This window comes from Lonchura striata, chromosome 5 (genome assembly GCF_046129695.1).
Source record: "Lonchura striata isolate bLonStr1 chromosome 5, bLonStr1.mat, whole genome shotgun sequence".
NCBI lineage: Eukaryota > Metazoa > Chordata > Aves > Passeriformes > Estrildidae > Lonchura > Lonchura striata.
In genome coordinates, this window is record NC_134607.1 from 52,725,662 (window position 1) to 52,746,770 (window position 21,109).

A 21,109-nucleotide genomic window follows, 5' to 3' on the forward strand; every position below is an offset into this window, starting at 1 on the left:
TGTGAATCAAGTAATTGGAAATTGAGCTCCACAAGGTGATTTTTGACTTTGGTCTCGGAATCCTGATCCTTAGTGTATTGATCTGCAAAATTTTGTCTATATAAATATGACAAAGGGATTTTTTTCCCATTTGCTATGTAGAATAAAATCTAGTATTTCTCAAATAGGCTATATTATGTGATATTTTTATTACCACATAATCTGTCAGGCAAATCTATCAAAGATACAGACAACAGCTTTTGGTCTCATCAGCATTACAGAGATAAATTATTGCTGCAAAAATATAGATAGATTATGGGAGGGTAATCTGAAGGAAAGATTCTGTTTTCTAAAGGAAAAAATAGTCTTTTTTGGAATGTTACTTGTACTTTTCAGAAATGAAGGAATCTTTAAGGAAATAAATAGTAAAATGGATGTATCTCTGAGAGAATGATAGTTAATTAAAATAAAACCCAATAAATAATCAATTTTGTACACAATTTTATTTTTATTTATTTATTTACTATGTAATATTTTGACTTTAATATGTAAAATTATTTAAATTTAGAATTCATACATTAGATCTGAACAATTCAGCAAAAATTTTGCAATTGCTTTTGTAGTAAAGTATTTTTCTTGATATCACTAAATAACTTGCAGTTGGGTAGATAATGGATTTTATCATTTAATAATCTTCTTCAGTAATCAATTCCAATATTAACAGAAATATTTCCCAAATAAATGATGTTTGTAAAAATTAATCTAGGTTAATGTCGCTTAGATGAGGTTACCAACTGGCAAACGGGGTAGACACATGTATGCGTAAGGTGTTTTGCTCAGGTTGATGGGATTACCATCCAGTCTGATGTCTTCAAGAGCCTTACGCACATAAGTAAAATCTCTCATTTTGCAGAAAGTATCTTCATGCATCTCTTGAATGTTGTTGTTCTAAAAGAAAACAAGTAAACAAAAAAGAATCTATCAGAATAGTTACCTGAAAGTAATTTTTTACTCTGAAACATCATTTATGGACATATTTTCAGTGTCTAGAGGGATACTTGTTTGAGCTCAAGGGCCCAGATTGTGGTGACAAGTCATCAACAGAGAAATCTTCCAGGCAGGGGTACATTTCTTGGCCAATGTAAAGCTTCAAAACTAAGTAACTCAAACCATGTAGCAGAGACAGGCTTTGAAGGAGGAGCCTGGTAGAAGTATAGAGCATTTTCATTTCCAGATTATAGTGAAGAGCCATATTAAGACAAATTTGATCCACAATAGGACAGTCCAAAAAATCATAGAAACATAATAATCATCCTGACATCTTAATATGCCTCAACCTGCAAAGGTACAACACTGTAATTTGATCTGCGACAATTTCTTTCCTCCCAGCCCTCTCATTAGTTTAACTCACACCTGTATATATACTGGCAAAATTGAATGCTTTTGGTTTTATTCCTTTGGTATAAATTTCTCTTACATGCCTTATATTCACTGAGCTTCCATTCTTGAAGCGAACCATTATCAACCATGAATTGCTGGAATACAGCATTGTCAGAAAACTGGGACTAAAAAGCTCATTACCTAAGGTGAGGGCTGTCTGAAAATTGTTCCCTTCTCCATTCCTTTACTATTGAAAAATTGGTGTGACAAAGTCCTGCTTACTAACTTTTTTCTGCAGCACATAGCACTGAATATTTAATTTACAGACACACACAGGTGAAAAGTCAGCTGGCAGGCAGAGAGTTTCAATAAATTTACTTACTGAAAGATCGAGGTTAAATGATGTGAGGTACATTACATTGCTTACTGAAAGGTTTTTTTCTGTATGATGCAATAAGTAAAAACAACTGATAAAACTGTAAGTTGGCACAAGAGGAGATAAAGGGAAATAAGCAGAGCTGGAAAAGGCTAAGGAAGGATTCAGAAAGAAACTATTAGATCATAGTAATTCTAGAATTTGATTTTTAAAAAATATTCTATTACAAATTCTGAAAATTAATGCTTAGCTGAGCTAAATTTTACTTCTCTAAAATATTTCAATCACTAGTTAATTTTATGTTTCCCATAGCTTGTTTAGTCAAAAGAACACTGTTGGATAAACAGAAGAAACACTACAAGACAAATATTTGCCCTTCTGAGTTGTGCATACTCTTTGAGTGTGATATAAAAAGCCATTTCATGATGTATAAAGCCTACCTGAAGATGAAGAGCTTGGAGGCTTTCAGGGAGTGGCAATGGAATGTGATCCAGGTTATTGTCAGTGATATAAAGATGCTGTAGTTCGTCTAGATTCTAGAGGAAAATGGAAGAAAACAAAGGGAAATGACAGATATATTTCAAAATCTCTGGCCAATAAGTTTGAAATCTATCACTGCAATGAGCATCACTGGATTGCAAAACATTTTATTTCAGAATGATATGGTGAAAAGGCAAATTCAAAGACAGTCATGAACTCTGATTTGCATAGGTTAAGAGTTTTGCTAAGGGTTAGGTGTTCAGATTAAAATGAAGGGGAAAATGTTTTTCAAATAGCTACAGAATTATTAAAGATGTAATTTTAACGATTATGTTGTTTCCTTTCTTTTGTGACAAGTCTACTCAATTTTGCAGAAGTGTATTATGTTGAAGTAAATTATAACTGTATAAAAAATGCCTGAGTTAAAAATACATTTCTCATTCCATTACAGAAGGTAGATAATTTTCTCCCTAGACTTCTTGGAGGAATGAGTGCTTAGAAATCTGGCAGACACCATAGCTAGGCTGCTCACAGTGGTCACAGGGATCAGGAGAAGTGGCCGAGGACTGGAGGTAAGCCAGTGTCACTCCAAGCTACAAAAAGGGCACGGTGGATCTAGGGAACTACCATTCAGTCAGCTTCACCTCCATCCCTAGAAAGGTGATGGAGTGCCTCATTCCAGAGGCCATCTTCATCCCCAGGGATGATAAGAAGGTAATCAGGAGTAGCCAGAATGGATTCACTAAAGGTAAATCATGCTTGACCAACCTTATTGCCTTCTAAAATGAAGCAACTACCAGAATGGATGAGGGGAAAACACTGAATATATTCTACCCTGACTTCAGCAAGGCTTTCTCTCATAGTATACTCTTAGCAAACTCAGGAAGTGTGGACTGGAAGAGTGGAGAGTGAAATGGGTTGAGAACTGACTGAATGGCAGATCCCAGAAGGATGTAATAACCAATGGTGCAGTCTAATGGGAGGTCTGCCACTGATGCTGTCCCTCAAGGTTTAGTGCTGGGCCCAGTATTGTTTAACATGTTCATCAATGACTTGGGTGGAGGGACAGATGCCTTCTCAGCAAGTTCACTGATGACATGAAGCTGGGAGGAGTGGCTGATACCCTAGAGGCTGTGCAGCCTTCCAGAAGGACCCCAACAGGCTGGAGACGTGGGCTGAGAAGAACTGTCTGAAATTCCATAAAGGCAAATGCAGGGTCCTGCACTTGGTAAAAAGTAACCAGTACAGAATGGGGGCCAATCTGCTGGGGAGCAGCTCTGCAGAGAAGGACCTGAGGGTCCTGGTGCACAACAAGCATGAGCCACCAGTGCCCTTGTGGCCAAGATGGACAATGGAGTCCTGGATTACGTTAGGAAAAGAATTGCCAGTAGGTCAAGGGAGGTGATTCTGCCCCTCTGCTCAGCCCTGGTGAGGCACATCTGGAATGCTGTGTCCAGTTCTGGGCTCCTCAGGACAAGACAGAGACATGGAGCTCCTTAAGCAGGTCCATTTGATGGCTACAAAGATGACTGGGGGACTGGAGCATCTTTCTTATGAGAATAGGCTACACTTCTAAACACATCATCTGGGGATAGGAAGAAAATATTTTCCCATCACACCCAAACTTACTTTAAATGCCTCATTTGGTATCCCTCTGCGACCAAGCCTGTTCTTACTAACATCAATGAATGTTAAAGTAGATGGTAACTCAGGGAGTTGCCTTATCCTGTTGTCACGGAGCACCAGCTCCTGAAGTTGAGGCAATCTCCAGAAGGCATCCTTGTGGATATCTGATATGACATTTGCAGTCAAATCAATCCTCTTTAAATGGTCTGCCAGAGAAATAAGATACAACAGACTTATAAGAATGTATTTCCTGAAATTTTAAAAAAACCCTGCCTGTGTCATTTTTTGTACATCTTTCAGTGAAAGACTTCAAAGTTGAGTTTTAAGATTTCTGTGCATTTTGGGAAACTTATAAATTATTGTTCAGAAAAATGACACTTAAAGGGAAATAAATGTATTTTCTACTACTTTTTTCCACATTTCTTTATTTCAACACTTTCCTATATGAAAGAAATTTGATATATTAACTTCTTTATAAAATACACTCAAACATTTTTCCAATTTAAAAAACACCAAAATTAAATTGACTATTTGGGGGGGTTTATTACTTTTCTAAAGATGATTGCAAGTATCCGCAAAAACATTAATGATCATTGTTTTATCATAATTTGGAAGTTTGACAGAGAATCTGCATCTAATGTATGGACCTTTATGCTCCAAAGTAACAAAATTATTGTGCATTTATGTGTAAAATTTATCATAATCTAATGTTATATAAAATATATCACTATATATCTGGTTGATATGAGCCAGAAATAATCAAAATTAAAGCTGAGTTCAATGATAATTTTATCCATACTTAAGTTAGCAAAGTCATTTCTGCTGATCTTCTTGATTCTATTATAGCGTGAATAGAAGTATGTGGTTTCCTTAGGCAATGGTGGAACAGCATGAAGTTCACGATCATCACAGTAGACTGTGGTCCCTAGACATGTACACAAAAGGCAAGTGGGAAGACCTATCAAGGAATTTAAAAGAAAACACTTTGTTAGAAAGGACATGAATAAAAATCATATTAAATTACTACAATGAAATGCTCACATAAGCAGCTAATGATCAGTCTTTGTCTATGGTAAAGTTGACTTCCCATTCTGCTTTGATCACCAAATCATATCATTGCAACACTAAAGTGACTAAATTATTTTTAAAATGATTTTGTTTTTCTCCCTGTGCCTAGAATAACAATTAATTTGTTCTAATAAATTGTTTCTCAGACTATAATAGGATATTTGGTGACAGCAACCAGCCAGATATTGATTTCCCCTTAAGCGAGATTTCCTCCCTCTCCCTCTTTATATTTCTTTCTACCTCTCTCTCCCTCCATCTCATATTTGCTATTAAATAAAATCCATCCTATTGACTTTGGTATATGGCCTCATTTACATCTCAGTTCAGGCAGAGGCATCCCCCTAACAATTTTAATAACTGGATTATAACACTTGTGACACTGATTTTTTGATACATCTTTTATGAGTGTATTGTGAGCATAAATCAGCATATCTGTTTATCAGTTTTTAATCCCATGGAAATACTTTTCTCTTTCATGTTTTGCTCCTCCTTGTAGCAGATGGGGTGGTTTGCTCTTGTTATTTATTTATAGAATAGTAGGAGAATTCAGGAATATGAACATGTTTTTCTCGCAGATTAGTTTTTTTCTCCAGGTCAGATATGGCTACATGAGAGATGTGCCCTCTTAATCTGCCCCATTACCTGTAGGTTATTGAGATGCCTTTTGAGGCAAGATTAAAAAATCATTAACCAGAGTACTCTTATTTTTATGTGATAATCTCTACTTGGACATCCAGAAATACAATTTTCCTAGAGATAAGGAAATTTTCATTTTCATGCTTTGCCTAACTTTCTCCACAGGAGAGATTAAATTGGCTGCAGAGAGTAGGTCTGATACAGGGAAAAAATCATTCACACCTTGAACTATTCTGACAAATCTAGGCCTAAATGAATATTGAGTTAAGGTTGGCTGACAATTTTTCATAATATTGCAACATAGTATGGGGAAAGGGTTTCACCCTGTCCTATTTTTGATCCTGAAGGAATGGTATTTTTCAGCTATGTCTGGTGGGCACTGAAAAAAAGCAGAGGTAGGGGAAGAATTCAAAAAGTTATCAACGAGAAAAATGAGCTTAGCTTAGTGTTACTGAGACTTGTAGTCTTTGATTGAGTACTAGGCCAATAGCAGCAACCCCTAACAGGAAAAAATGTAGCTAAAAAAAGGAAGACAAAAGAGAAATCTGATTTGATATATTACGGTCTTGAGCATTTCTTTAGTTGATGCACTACTTGATTTGCATTCAGTACTCAACAGAATTCATCATATACAATATTTACAGGATATAATGTAAGATATTTTGATTTGTTTTGACAGTATATATTTTTGCCTGGTCAAGCTCACTTGTAGTATGTAACAAAATAAGACTAATATGTATTATTACCAAAATAATAATATGTATTATTAACTTCACCGAACGCACAATTTTGGAGAACTCTGGGTTTTATGTTTGGGTTTTTTTTTTTTTTTTTTTTCTATTTCATTTTTCTTCTACGGCACTCAGCTCTAGTGTTGGGCATAGTAGAAAGTAGGATTTTCCTGTTATTGTATGTTGATCACTGTGCAACACAAAGATCCCTCACAGAAATTGATAACTATAGTGAACTTTACCTACTATAATTTGGAGGAGCTTCTGCCAAATGCCAAAAATTACAGTGTAAATATTGTGGGGGGGAGGGACAGATTATGTTTCACAATCTTAATTCTCCTGCAAGATTTATAAAGTTGTTATTCCAGTATTGATAGTGAGAGGAACTGAAAATAATCTGCATTAAAAAGTTCTATATAACTCCCTTTCTTTAAGTTTTTCACTTTTTATAGCTTTCATGGTCAAAAATTATTCAACATTTTAATTATACTTTTTAGGAATACATTTCTAAAAAACATGTCACAAATCATTATAAGTAAAGGCAGTTGATAATGATATTGAAATCTAAGACAGAAAAACAAGTACTGGTAGTATTTCCAGCCATCAGCAAATTTTCAAGTCATAAATCTTTGCTGGCACAGTTCTTTTCATAGTGAAATAGTATGGAAATCTTTTGGCTAGGCACCTATCTGACTTTGGAGGATTTGAGATAGGCATGTTGTATCTTATACAGAAATTATGTATTTCATTTTCAGTAAAAAAGAAACCAAAATGAGCTTGCTCAAAATCAATACTACACACAAAAACATTTCTCTTTCCTACTAACCATCTTGAGTCTGGGGTCCAAGAACCCCTGACCCCTGTGCTGAATACCCATCAATTAGTTTTGGCGTTGATGCTTCATCCTCAGTTTCTTCTGTCAATGGCTCAGAGGAATGACTCTCTTGAATTACAGAAGGTAGTTTTGTCCCAATGTCTGTCTAGGGAAAATGAAAAGGAATTGTTACTGGTTATTTCCCATGGAAGCTGTTCCTCTTCCAGTTACTCATATTCTCCCACTAGAGGTCACATTTTTTCTGAGTTTTAGTGCTTGAGCTGCATTTTATCCAAAAGGTATAATAAATTCTGATGGTATATAAGTAATTTATGAAAATCCAACATACTTCTTTACTTTTTATCTCAGTGTTTTGAGTGGTTTTTATGTATGCAACATACATGCACATACTTCACATGTATATACTTCATTACTGAGAATATATATTAGCAAAATTATTTTTATGAAGTTATTTAAAGATAAATTAGATTTGCGATAAAAAATGATAAGCTGCGTGTGAAAAATGAACATTTGCTATGAAATATCAAAAAAGTGTAAGTAATTTACCATAAAATATTAAATTGTACCATAATAAATCAAATCTAGTGTAGGTGTGCAGGCTCTGATTAGAACACTAACATGATTTAAAAATATTACTAAATAATCCTGAACTCCAACTTCACATACAACTTTGTAATATGTTAAAGAATTATTAATTTCATTCATTAGTAGCTGAATTATGTAGTATGAAAAAACTGATATAGATAAAAATACTGAATAAAACCTTGGCTTTAAAACACAAAATTTGGAAGATCCTTGCATGGAACTAGAAAGCTTAATTTTTTTGTCCTTCACTCAATATAACTAATCAAAGCAGTAAATTTGACAGGTTAAATCTAATTCTAAAAATGTATTCTATTGATTTTCCTATATGACAATTCAGGATAAAAATTAGGATTTAGCAATTTTCTTGTATCACACCACTGCTCATAAATAGAGTATTGCAGATTTGCCAGGCTTGTTGCAGAGGGGTCTATGTTAGCAAAGAGACAGAGTTGTTTTCTGTAATCACCCAGATGTAGTTGTATGATACTTGCAAGTTACTTTCCCACCATATCTTCATTTCCCCATGTGTAATAATATTGTCCAGCTGAGCCAGAGCCCCTTTTGAAAGTGCACTCTTTATTCTTCAAAACCAAAACAATTAATTAGTGTCATTATAAGGTTTTGCACGTGAGGTGCTGTTAAAAATGTAGGTAATGCATTTAACCCTGCGGTGCTGCATCATAGTGCTGCAGTTAGCACTCCTTATCTTTTTGTAAGGCACAGCCAAATGTAGGAATTTTGTCACAGTATCATTATTCCAATTGCAAAGGCACCAAAGCCCAAAATTCTGTTTCAGTTTTCATCCACTTCAGCTTTCTAGCAAAACACCACCACAAAACTATTGAATCCTGAGTTTTTCACCTGACCAAGCATTTCCTTTTTTGACCCCATCCCACAGCTACTGCTTTCCTTGCTGTCTCCATGAAGAATTAGTAGTTGAAATCAATCACAGTAGTGTTCATAAATTCTAACTGTAAAAGACAGGCAAAAAGTAATTGCATCCAGACTGGCCAAATAGTTAGAATTTTTTAAAAATTATTTTGTATGTAGACAATAGAAGTTAAAGGAATGAAACCACCTAACATCTGGATTCCAAGCACAGGCAAATCTTTGCTGTATTTGATCCCTATTTGAATCTCTTTGTATGTGTATATATATTTAATATGTAACCAGCAGCTCAAGGGATGGATTCTGCCCTTCTACTCTGTTCTTGTGAGACTTCACCTGCAGTACTATATCCAGCACTGGAGTCTCCAGCACAAGGAGGACATGGGCCTGTGTGGAGCAAGTCCAGAGGAGAGCCAAGAAGATGAAGACAGGCTGAGAGAGTTGGGGTTCTTCAGCCCAGAGGAAAGAAGACCTTATAACATCTCTTCAGTGCCTAAAGGGGACCTACAAGAAATCTGGAGAGAGACTTTTTAGAAGGACATGTAGTGATAGGACAAGGGGGAATGGCTTGAGGCTGAAACCTTTATATATTATTAAACTATTTACTGCGAGAGTGCTGAGGCATTGGAAATAGTTGCCCAGAGAATTTTTGGATTCCTTTGCTCAAGGCAAGGTTGGATGGGGTTTTGAGCAACCTGGGCTAGTTCAAAGTGTCCATGTTCATGGCAGGGGGGTTGGAAGTAGAAGATCTTGGTCCCTTCCAACACAGACAATTCTATGATTCTATGAACTGTGAAAATTTCAGAAAAAAACAATTTACATCTCATAATAGATTATCTTGCAGCATAGCTATTTATAATTACAAGCAATATTAAGCATTATGATCTTGGATTGCCCTAGAACATCTAAATAACTACCTAAAATCTAATTTTTTGTATATAAATAATTTGGTTTAGGCTATATAATGGCAATAGATTTAAATATTTTATATCAATTTGTTTCACTGAAGACAGAGAACATGAAAGCAATAAAAAAACAGTAAGCACTCTGAACCACACAGGCTCAGATTTTGACTAAGAACATTTTAGGTTTTCTGTATATTCTTTAGTTGTATTCTACTAAGCCACAGATGCTATTACTAATTAGAGTTTGTGGATAAAAATTCCCCAATACAGTTACCAAGATTATAACCTCACAAAATACAAGGTAATCAAATGAACATTTGATGACCTTCAGCTGAACTGAGTAATTTGATGTAAGAGTAAGGATGTACCTTGTCCTTTTGTGCAGATAAATACACAATGCTACCATCTGTAGCACTGACAGTAGGCAGCTTAACCAGGAATGGACTTGGGGACAAATCAAAAGAAGGCTTTGGGAACAGAGGAAATGGGACAGCTGTTCTCCAAATGGAGGAAGCCTAGAGGGAGAGATACATTCCAGGCTTTTATTGACCCAGGTTAGTGCTGCACTAAAGTTCTTGCACATGCTGTCTACTTCTTCAACAGATTTGTGGAACTCAGATAAGAATCCCTCTTCTGAACTTCTGATTTAAATCCAGAGATTTAAGATCTGTTTGTGTCTTTATATGCAACTTTTGTTCTATTGAAAGTAATCTGTAGAAGAGTATTTTCAAGATAGGCTTTGTAAATAGCCTTCAGACCAAAGATAATTTTCTTTTCACTTGTTACGAGGTTTGGGTCATCTACACTGACTGCACATTTGGGACATGCTCTATGGAATTTACAATCTGGGGATTTGTTATTTACTTTATGCTTTCTGAGGGTTCTTGATTAATCACTGCAGCTGTTGGGTAGCAAAACAGAGGTGTTAACCTCTAGTATTTCCATTTCTATGCTGTTTTCTCTTTCTTACTGTAGGATGTTACCTAGATTTGCAGATACACAGTTAAAAGCCTCACAGCAATTTCCCTGCAAATACACTATGTCTGGGGTTTAGGGAAGCTGTTCCAAGTAGTTAGCATTATCTATTCTGTCTCCTGCAGTCATGAGTGTCATAAGAAAACAAAAGGTATTGATGTTAACTTAATGATGTTGCAATTTTTATACTTGTAACAGAATAGGAGTTCACTGATATATGTGTTTACCAGACCCAGAGCATGAGCACTATCTTCTTGCTGTACATAACTTGGACTTGGACCAGTGACCTAAAGGTAAAAGTCTGTTTCCCATTATTGGTCATCTGATCCATGCAGCTTTGTATCATCTACAAGTTTGATAAATCATGTGAAATTGTAACAAGACAAAGATGTTTCTTGGACTATTTGCTGTACAGAATAATCCCTCATTTTCCAGATGTTTGTTTATTTTTGGCAACCGGACTTTACTAAAAAAAAAAAAAATAAAAATTGAAACATAAATTATTGTATATCACTTAATAGCATTATTTTCCATAGGGCTTTTTGGAGGAAGGTGGGAGCCTAAAATCAGGCAGGGAGTGGGCTTGTATTTCATCTGGTACTTTAAGAAATATTCTTTGTGAAAAATCAGAAAGCAGGAAGAACATTATAGAGAAATACAATAAAGTATGTTTCTCTTTGCCAATAGTTACAAGGCTTCAAATAATAATCTGCCCTCTAAGACACTTTTAATACACAGCATAAGAAAAAACGGAATGGGTATCATGTCACCTATCTTTGGCTATCTATGTGGTCAATAGTTACCCTACTCTGTCTTTGGAATCAATCAAGAGATTTAGAGAATACCAGTGCAGATTAATCCCAGAGCATGCCAAAGGACAGTGATATCTTTCCTAAGATTACATGGAGTACCTACTTTTTCCCCCATCCTATACTTATCCAATGTGACTATTTTCTGTGAAAGTTCTTAGTGGGGCTGGCCAATTCAGAGGCACTTTGAGCCCAAGAAGCCACAAAAGTCAAGAATGAAGAAATCAGAACACATCAGTAAGTGATAAAACACAATTTTATCACTGGTAAATCCAGCTTGCAACTTGCCATCCATAGTCTGGGAATTTAGTTTATATTAGCATCGCTTCACAGTCAGTACAGAAAGAGACAAAACTTCTGGAAAGCAGCTCCAGACATTGGCTACAGAAATTCATTTTAGGGTGGGCTCTTCAGGTATCTGTATCTCACTATTGACAATAAAAGATGCAAGACAAACAAAAGACTAGGAGAGGCTCAGGAGTTTATTTATGTATCTTTTTTATGTGTCTATTTTATGTCTACATCTTTTAGGATCAAAGCTGATGTATTACATGTGATACGTTTAAATCCACAGGAGAATCTGAACTGTGTTCTGTTTCAGGGTTTCTTTTACAGCAAAAATACATTTAATACACAAATAAAAATTCAAAACATAAAAAGAGGCATTTTAACCTTGAATGGACAGTTGTTCCACACACTGACTCATCAAAAGGAACTGGTTTCTCCCATAGCTGTTTTGAAACTACCAAAGACTTACAAGAAAATATCTAATTATGGTGCAAGTTATTCATAGAATCACAGAATGGTTTGGGTTGGATGGGATCATGAAAATCATCTATTTTCAATCCCCTTGCCACAGGCAGGGAGGTTTGCTTTCCTTTTCAAAAGTGGCCTAAACTCATTCTTGAAATTTGCATTTAAAGACTTATTTTCTCCTATTCTGTCTTAAAAAGAAATCAAATTGTTAGTCACTGCAGACAAGTGAATAACAAGAGGTGTAGTCAAAACCTTTCTGAAAAACTAGAAGAATTCCTATTTGGGGATAAAGCTTCTAATGATAAGTTTGATTAACTGATCAACTATGTGGCTATGTGACTTGTACATGACTTGTACCAATTAATAGGGTTTTTTCAAAATGTATATGATATTCTGAAAAGTCATTGCATATCCACTTTGAAATCTCTTTACCAGCCACAAAGATGGGAACATGTAATCTTGTCTAACTGCAGAATGGCAAGAGTGAGTTCTTGTTCAACCATGGGTCCTCTTCATGTGTGTTATGCCAATAGGAGAGACGGTTTGTGTGTACGCACACAGACATGAACAAATGTGTGTGGAACTCAAGTTCTGAGCTTTGTTTGTTATTAATAATTTTATTCAAATTCAACAAACTATCAACTAATGCTAATCAAAATGCATCAAATATTAGACTTCTACTGTGTTTCTGTCTGAATATTTTGTGGATCATATTTTACAGCTCACCTCTTTTGTGCAAACTAACCCAGACCAACCTGTATTTAACTCCCTTGCTTTTCTGCTTATTCAGTGCTAGGCAAACCATTCTTGATTAAGTGCTCCTTTGCTTTTCAGCCTCACTGATAGCCTGTTTTAGCAATGAAAATATTTTTTCTGATGCTCCTATATTTTACTTCTTATTTTTCTAACTTAGTTTTTCCTATCTAAAGAAAAATTGACTGATTATATTTAACACTGTCATAAAATTGCAGTGCCATTTTATTAGGTATTAGTAACTGATATATAAAAGAATCTCTCTCCACAATTTGTTTTTCTCACACATTTTCCAAACAAAGTTTTAGTTTCAAAGAGGGAAAAATTTAGAAGCTCACACAATAATTTCTTTGAGAGCCTGGCTTGATTCTATTCATTTTAAAGAAGGAAATCTCTCTTTGTATATACTTTCAGAGCAGATGGCCACTTGACTGTCGCCTCTGGACCCTATAATGATATAAATATTAATTCAAAATACTAATGAACTCTGAAGAAAAGGGGAGATACATCAGCTCATGTTTATACTGTTACTGTCTGTTTCAGAAGATAAATCCAACACAAAGCTTGTACACTTAGGGTGACATTTCTTTGCCATAGCTTTCTCCTTGGGTACCTTGGAATTCTTTCCTTGATAATAGGCTTTTCTTTTACACTGCTTTTTTTTTAGCCATTTGCTGTGAAAGAGTTGATACTGCTATCTTAATGTCTCTATGCACATTTTATTTCTGAATGATATATAACTTTAAGTTTTTCCAGTAATAATTTCCATTTGGATGCAAAACATTAGCTAGATCTTCTGTGTGTCACTATCCTGGGATCTTGAAAACCATAGATTTTATAATCTATAATGTCACCTAACACGTGACAATGCACAGCTTTGACTAAGGATTCAATACAATTCTCACAAGTAATTCACAGCTACAATTACTTTGCCCCTGCAAATATTTGCATTAAAAAAGTATTCCATGTATACATTACATAACCTTTCCCAACCTTAAGATTATTCCAGAATCGATGACAAAAATGGACTTCAAGCAAAGAATATCAAGAGCCATTATCTAGAAATTATTTCAGAAAAATGTTTTCAATCCAGTGGAGTGTGTGTGTGTATGCACACATACAAGAAACAATACTTCCAGAGATTGAGAATTGGCAAAGTCATGAACTTGGACTCAGTCACTCTTAGTGAACTGCAATAAGATGAAAATCTCATACTAAGCCTGAAACAGTTGTCTAGGGTTTATCAAAAGTTACTTGAGGAAGAACATGTGTATGGGGTCAGGCTGGGATGGAACTAACTTTCCCCATGTCATTGCTCAGCGCTGTGCTTTGTGTTTTCAGCTGAAAAGATGTTGATAATACACCAGTGCTCAGTGGGTGCTGAGCAGTGCTGGCACAGCACCAAGACTATCTTTCCAACATTCCCCTCTCACCAGTAGGGTAGGGGTGGTCAAGATCTCAGGAGGGGATAGAACCAGGACAGGTGACCCAAGCTGAGCAAAGGGATATTCAGCAATAAGAGCTGAGAGAAAGGAGGCAGTGAGGGTAGGGGGTGGGCTTTCTTATTAAAGTGTTTGTCATCAGGAGCACCAGCTACATGCACTCAAGTCCTACTTCCCTGGAAGTGTTTGGCCCTCACCTGCTGATGGGAAGTAGAGAATAAATCTTTTGTTTCCCTTTGCTTCTGCATGCAACCTTTGTTTTTCTTCATTAAACTGCCTACATGTCAACACAAGTCTTTAACCTTAATTTCTTCCCTTGTATGTCTGAGAAGGGGGAGTGAGAAAGCTTTTAGATGGTGACCTTTGTAGCCAGATAAGATCAACCCTCCTCAATACATATCCTAAGAGAATGATTCATACTTGTCTTAGAGCATGGTATGGAGATGCCAAGCCTAATTTTAACCACACAGAATGAGTGGAAAGGATCCCTTTCTAATTATCTTCAGGACTTTCCACACTTTGGTGATTACACATTGAATGTGTGATTACAGTACCTAATGGTCTGGAAAAGGACATGCTGACACAGGGGCTTTAGTTTAACTCCTTAAGGTGCACAGGTTAATTTCTACTTCAGTTCACATTGAAATTAAAAGGAGTAGCACACTAAATGCATCTGAAGTAGTAGAACTGGTCAGTCTCCTGGACCTTCTGCTAATCAGTTGTATACACAACATTGGTAAAGTTTGCATTTTGCCAGTGCATCTAAAAATGAATTAAATAAAATTACTTCTATTTGGACATAGCTGAATTTTCAAATCTTAAATTGAGGACAGCAACAGAAAATGCTATTTGAGTTTTTTCTCCACTGTTTCAGAAGTCTGAAGACATGATTCAGAGCTCTCTAAAGAGAAATTCCAGTTTTAAAGAGTTACTGCACGCAGGCTAGATCTGTTGAAGGCCTGCTGTTTGTCTGGGTCTCTGTGGTATTGCTCATCATGTAAACTATGCATAATAAAAACTAACCTGTGACCTTGAATAAATATTGAATTTTACACATAGACCCACTTGTGTTGTTCACATCATTATCATAACAAGATTTTAAGCAGTAAAATCATAACCACAGTCAATAAATCAAATGTATTCTGCTTAAAGCTTGGGTGACATCAGTAATATCAGTGATTAAAATATAACTTGGAAGACTGACATGCCCTATCTAATAGTACACTGACATGTCTATAAAATTTGCTTGATTCCTACAGCACTGACCACTCATATCTCCTGGGATGTGGGGAACCATGAATGCTTAGGATTCTCTTGGGTGGTAAATGGTATTAGGTATGTAAGCAAAAAAATTATTTTGGCTAAACATCTATGGAAAAAAGGCTCTCACAGGGAGGTCCATCCATATGCAAAACAAAATTCTTTTCAGCTGCTGTGATGGATGAACTTCATCTGATGAATTTTAAAAAGACTGTCTGAAGAGCTCGGTAATGGAAGATAACCTTATTCTGGAAAAGAAGCTTACCAGTTTACCCTGACTTTGCCTATTCCATGCCTTCTAAAAAAACAACCTGTGTTGGGAACTCTTGTTGGGTGCAACATCAGTCATCCTGAATTTCCTTTCAGCTGAGAACACCCATCTTAATCCATTGCTTTATCTCTATCCTTCACTCAGAAACTTGGAAAGGGATAGCCCACGTTTTGGTGTAATAGGACCTCACAGAGAGAGCACAGTACAGGAGAATCCCACCTACCATTAAATACATTCCTAAGAAATCTGTTGTTTGAATGAGAAAAACTCAGTGATGAGGCACATTCAAAATAACTTCTCCCATTTCTGGGAAGTCATTTCTGTAGGAATGATGAAGACTTCACTTCTAAGAGCAAAGAGGGACAGAAACTGTGGTATATTAATCAATGTGAAATAGAGCACTGCAACTAAACTTGATAGTGACTTTATCAGGAAAGTGAGCTCAAAGGAAAGGGAATGAGTGGCACAAGGGAAAGGTAAGGAAAGGCCAAAGGCAAGGTAAGTTCCTTACAGCAAAGTTCTTCTCAATCCCTCTTAGATTGAAAATTTATTTCCTATAAATTATAAGGTTCTGATCTTAGTGCTAGCTTTAAGATTAGTTTTATCAATTTCTATCTCACATTGATGAAAGAATAGCTCCTGTCCCTCCTGCTTTAATCATGAATCTTTAAAAGGATTGTATTTTCATGAATTATGCATTGTTATGTGAAAAACTACTAAAACATTATGTATAAAAATGAAAATACCATATTATTTAAATGTTATATTTGTTACTCAACTTCTATCACACAAAATCCTGAATCACAGGGAGCTTATATTACCTTCAGGGAAGTTGTGCCAATGTCTAATCAGCAGGGTGAAAAAAAAATTAACATAGCCTTTTAGTAACTGTAAAGAAATAAAGGATTGTAAAAGAGGAAGGAAGCATTTAAGTTAACAAAGTGGAGTTCCTTGCTTCTACAGGCAACATATCTTACAGGCTTGTACTCTATCAGAATTTCAACAGTTTTTTTCCAGTAATTTTTCTTACTTTCCTGTGTTTGAATTCAAATGCTTTCCCTTTCTTTTTTGTTCCTTCTGCCACTTTCCTAACAGCAAGAGAAAACATTAGCATTTATAGTCTGACACACTTGTAGTGAACATAAACATAAGGAAACAGCATTTTACAACCTCATTTAATGGGAAATGCTGGAGATCCTGTCTCAACTGCCTCTGTGCATCACCCAGACAAGTAAATTACTATGATGATTTCCAACAGAATTTGTGGAATTACATGGAGACCTGAGGAAACATGATACCTTTCACCTACTCTTAATGATTACCTCAAAAAACCCCAAAACAATTAGAATATATTTTGGCTGTGTTTGTAGGTTAGGGAAAAAGTAAATGAACTGCAAAGGCAATTGAAACCACATAAGTAGATTTGTCAGATAAGTATTTTCATGGCAAAGAAGAACTGATCAGTAGCTACTGCATTTATGCATTTCAGAAAGACAGAATAAATTAAGTTCTAATTACCTCTACTTGCTCAGACTGCTTGTTTTCATCATAGGCAAATGGATGAGGGAGCTCTCCAAGTGGTATGTCATAGAACTCGGAATCATTAATTATTCTATCACTGATAGAGGCAGCTCCAACAGACTCTATGATAAAAAATCCTAGAAAAATATTTACAAAGGTCTGCATTCTGTTTTCTTTTCTGAAAGAGAAGAAAATGGACAGACTATAGGTACTCTAGTACTGACAAGGAATCCATGACAATTTAGTGTTACAAATACAGTACTTATATATATAAAATCCACAGTATTTCTGATGAATACTTCACATTTATTTATGGTGACTCAGTAGTTTAATCTGGTTTTCTTCATTAAGAGTCCCCGGAGCGAGAATTCTTCATACTACTTTGGCCATACTCACATAATTTATAAAAGACTTATGGGATTTTATATTGGTGTAAAAATGAACATCTAAATTTTACCCTTTCATCTAACTTCACCTATTTCCATTGAAATTAGATATGAACTTTTGAGAAACTAGAGAAATGGTAAATTATTATATTACTTGTTTATATAATCTTTTGGAATGTAATATTATATCTCCATAATAAAAAAACCTGAACAGAATCAAACAAACAAAACCAACAAACTGTTAGAAAACATTAGAAACTCTGTCATCCCTGGATAAGCATAATCAAAACACTTTTTACCCGTTAGTTGTTTTGTCAGAACATAATTTTACTTGGTGTAGCACATCTGGACCATACTTTTTCAAAGTTCTCAGGAGCAAAATAAAAAGTAATATAAAAAATAAAAAGCAATATATGTCTTCCATCACTCTGTGGACAGTAGTGCCAGTACTCTTAATTCCTCTGTTATTCAATCAACACCTTTTATAAAGTAGTGTGAAATTGTGGTGTGGTGTAGTCACCTGTTCTCTTTGGAAAATAGAATTGTAAAACTGAATTATCACCCATTTAAAGTTCTCTAAAATTGAATTATCACCTATTTAAAGTTCCAGAATTTTGTAAAACCGTAGAAAATTCATGCTAGGTTTGAACAATAATGTTTATGTATTCCCTTTTCCTTGTAAATGTTGCATTCACTGTTATGAGATAAGATGCCTGACACAAGGCTGTGTTCAGTGTTCTTTACTTACATCTTTATTTATCTACAGCTCACATTAATTTCACCAAAGGCACAGTGATGATGAGCAATGCATAAGTTGAATAAACTGTATTCCTTATGTGAAGCCATGATAAATACTCTTTTTTTAATGTATGTACTGGGCAACAAGCTGAATTTTAGATTCATGAAAAGAGGTCTTTATAAAGTTGGTTTAGGCATGAGGATATGAAATTCCTCTGGGGATGGTCAGTAACACAAGGCGTTCATTTTTCTCTCATATTCTTTATTCAGAAAGACTTCAGCTGCTGCTGGAAGAAGCTAGAGTCACTGGGTCTTCTCTTTCATAAAGCTTAGATGAATTTCACCTTTCAGTATTAGCTTCTCATATTACTAACAGTATTCTGCTTTATTTAAGAAAATTAAATAAAGAAAAAAATAGAAACTCAATCAGTCTCTGAAATAAGCAAGTATGCTAGAATTAGCAGGCTTTTGTCAGTCTTTATGTTTTCTGCTGTCTATTTTTGCCAGAATTTATTTTGGTCTTGTTTTTCCTTTCCATGTCATTTATCTCGGATGATTCAGCTATAGAGGGTGTTATCAACCCAAAATGTAGTACTAAAATATATGGTGTATATATTGCTGTAATTTTGGTGTAATAGCGTAATTTTTCCTCTGAATAAACAATTCTTAAATAAAAAATTGTTCACTATGCAAAATTGTTTTCACATCACAACTCCTAAAAATAAAAGATTTTTAAAGGGTATAAGGCTTGATAAGTATCAATTTTTGCATATATAGAGACAAAACCAGCAAATATCTGTCAAAAAAAAATGGCTATAGTATCTGCACTAATTTGCAGAGTTTGCATGTCTCTGTTTCCCTTTCATGTAATATATTGGAATGCACTGTAGAAATATTGGCATCCGCATTAGCTGTAAGATCAAATGTTTTGATGAAGATTATGTACACCTCTCACAGGAAGGAACTAAGACATATCCAGGGGAAAATAAATAGTCTTCACAATCTGCGAGCCATGAATCAGTATTAAGCATGATAAAATAAAACAACTAGTAGTATTTCCAGCGATAAAAATTCAACTAAGAGAGAAGTGCCAAAACTTACCTTTAGCTTCCACTGTCTCAAATGGGATGGAGTTACTCAGAATGCAGAGCCAGTGCTATTAGACCCTGACCAATGGTAGTGGCATTCTGCAGCTGTGGGAGGTAGCACAGCTTCTGTCCTCAGCTGAAGACCTCAGCCCAGGGAGTTTCTCAGACTTCAAACCCCTTTAGTATATGACTTTGCTGAACTGAATTTTTGGAATGTCAAACAAAGATTTGTTGTAAGGAAATGGCATCGGTTTCACTTGACAGTTTTTTACCTCTTCCTCTCAAATTTCTTCCTACTCCTACCAATAGGGCAATAACACTCTCAGTTGTGCTCTGAAACAATTTTTTTGTATTACTTGATAACCTATGAATACAAATTTGTCAGTGTCCAAAATCATGGCTTAAGCAAATTGAGTTATATATTAATATTTTCCCTATATGTAACATCTCTATATTGTGACTTATTATACATGATAACATTTAATGAATTTCCATGTACGGCAGGTATTATCTGGTATGTATTCAGAAGTACTTCCACCCCCTTTTACTTTTCTTTAAGTACTTATGAAGCAGTGCTCATAGAATATACTCTTCCATGAGGAAATGCCACTTTCTTAATCGATATGAACCTCTATCATAAGCTGCAAATGATGGGCATACACTCTAGTGTGGGCATGTGTCACTATAGGACACGAAAAGCACAACACGAGCCACCATGATGGCGAGGCAAAAAGAAGGGCGTTTATTATTTTGACTCTAAGTTTTATACTTTTCCAAAGGTGACGGTGGATTGGAGAGTGAATGGGCCACCTCTCCAAAGACATTGGACAAACCACCAGTACATCAATTTCCTCCACCCCCACGAAGGAATGCAAAACAATATGTTTTTTATAGAAAATGTGTGGGAAAGTTTTCTAACAAAATGTAAACTCAGAAGGCTTTAGAAAATCTTAAGAATCAGGGTGACAGGCATGCACTTCTATTACACCAGAAAGAAGTTTCACTATATTAGCATGTCTAGCTATCTCTTTTCATAATTGATTGTGTTTTCTTTATTATCCATTCCTACTTAATTCTGTACTTTTATATTATCAGTATTTGCACAACATCCACTTATTCTTCTGAATATTTTAATCATTTTTCCAATTCTTCAACAAAATATGCCTTCTAATACTATCAATGTTAGGAAAATAAGGCCTTTTTGTTCATATAGAGTCTCTCATATTCACAGAATAGAGTTTTAATTAGAGCTTGTACTTGTCTGAACATGTTCTCATCTTGTCAGGCATTCCAGTGTCTATCTCATGCATTCCAGTGACTATCTTTCAAGGTTGACTTCGTTACGAAGTTTTTAGGGAGTTAGAACTGTTTTGAAAAGGCTGCTACTAGGCACCCAAACACCTAAGCAACTAGATATGTTTCAAGGATAGTTCCGTTACAGACTTGGCAAAACATGTAAACGTGCCTCGAGATAACATTTCTTATTTTTGAGGGAATTTCCAGGTCGCAGAGACAACCTTAAAGAAGACCACTGGCGCCATCAAGAGGCAGAGAACAACCACCTAACAACAGGGTGCGCCTGCGCAGAAGAGACACTAGAGCGTCACCAGAGCGTCACACA

The 21,109-nt window shown here is 35.5% G+C and overlaps 1 protein-coding gene across 2 annotated transcripts in view; it reads right to left on the reverse strand.

Moving 5' to 3' along the window:
* Positions 1-463: 463 nt before the first annotated feature.
* The window catches only part of EPYC (epiphycan), a 36,433-nt gene continuing 15,787 nt past the window's right edge, over positions 464-21,109 (reverse strand). Inside the window, exons 1-7 of one of the 2 annotated variants that reach the window (XM_021528068.3) lie at positions 19,502-19,567; positions 17,274-17,454; positions 7,103-7,256; positions 4,641-4,799; positions 3,845-4,047; positions 2,176-2,271; positions 464-927 (exon numbers count right to left, since the gene is read on the reverse strand). In XM_021528068.3, coding sequence (XP_021383743.2) covers positions 757-927; positions 2,176-2,271; positions 3,845-4,047; positions 4,641-4,799; positions 7,103-7,256; positions 17,274-17,441 — 951 coding nt within the window. In that variant the 5' untranslated portion in view covers positions 17,442-17,454; positions 19,502-19,567 and the 3' untranslated portion in view covers positions 464-756. Of the gene's footprint in view, positions 928-2,175; positions 2,272-3,844; positions 4,048-4,640; positions 4,800-7,102; positions 7,257-17,273; positions 17,455-19,501; positions 19,568-21,109 lie in introns of those variants that run through there. The other variant, XM_021528069.3, reaches the window with a different exon arrangement.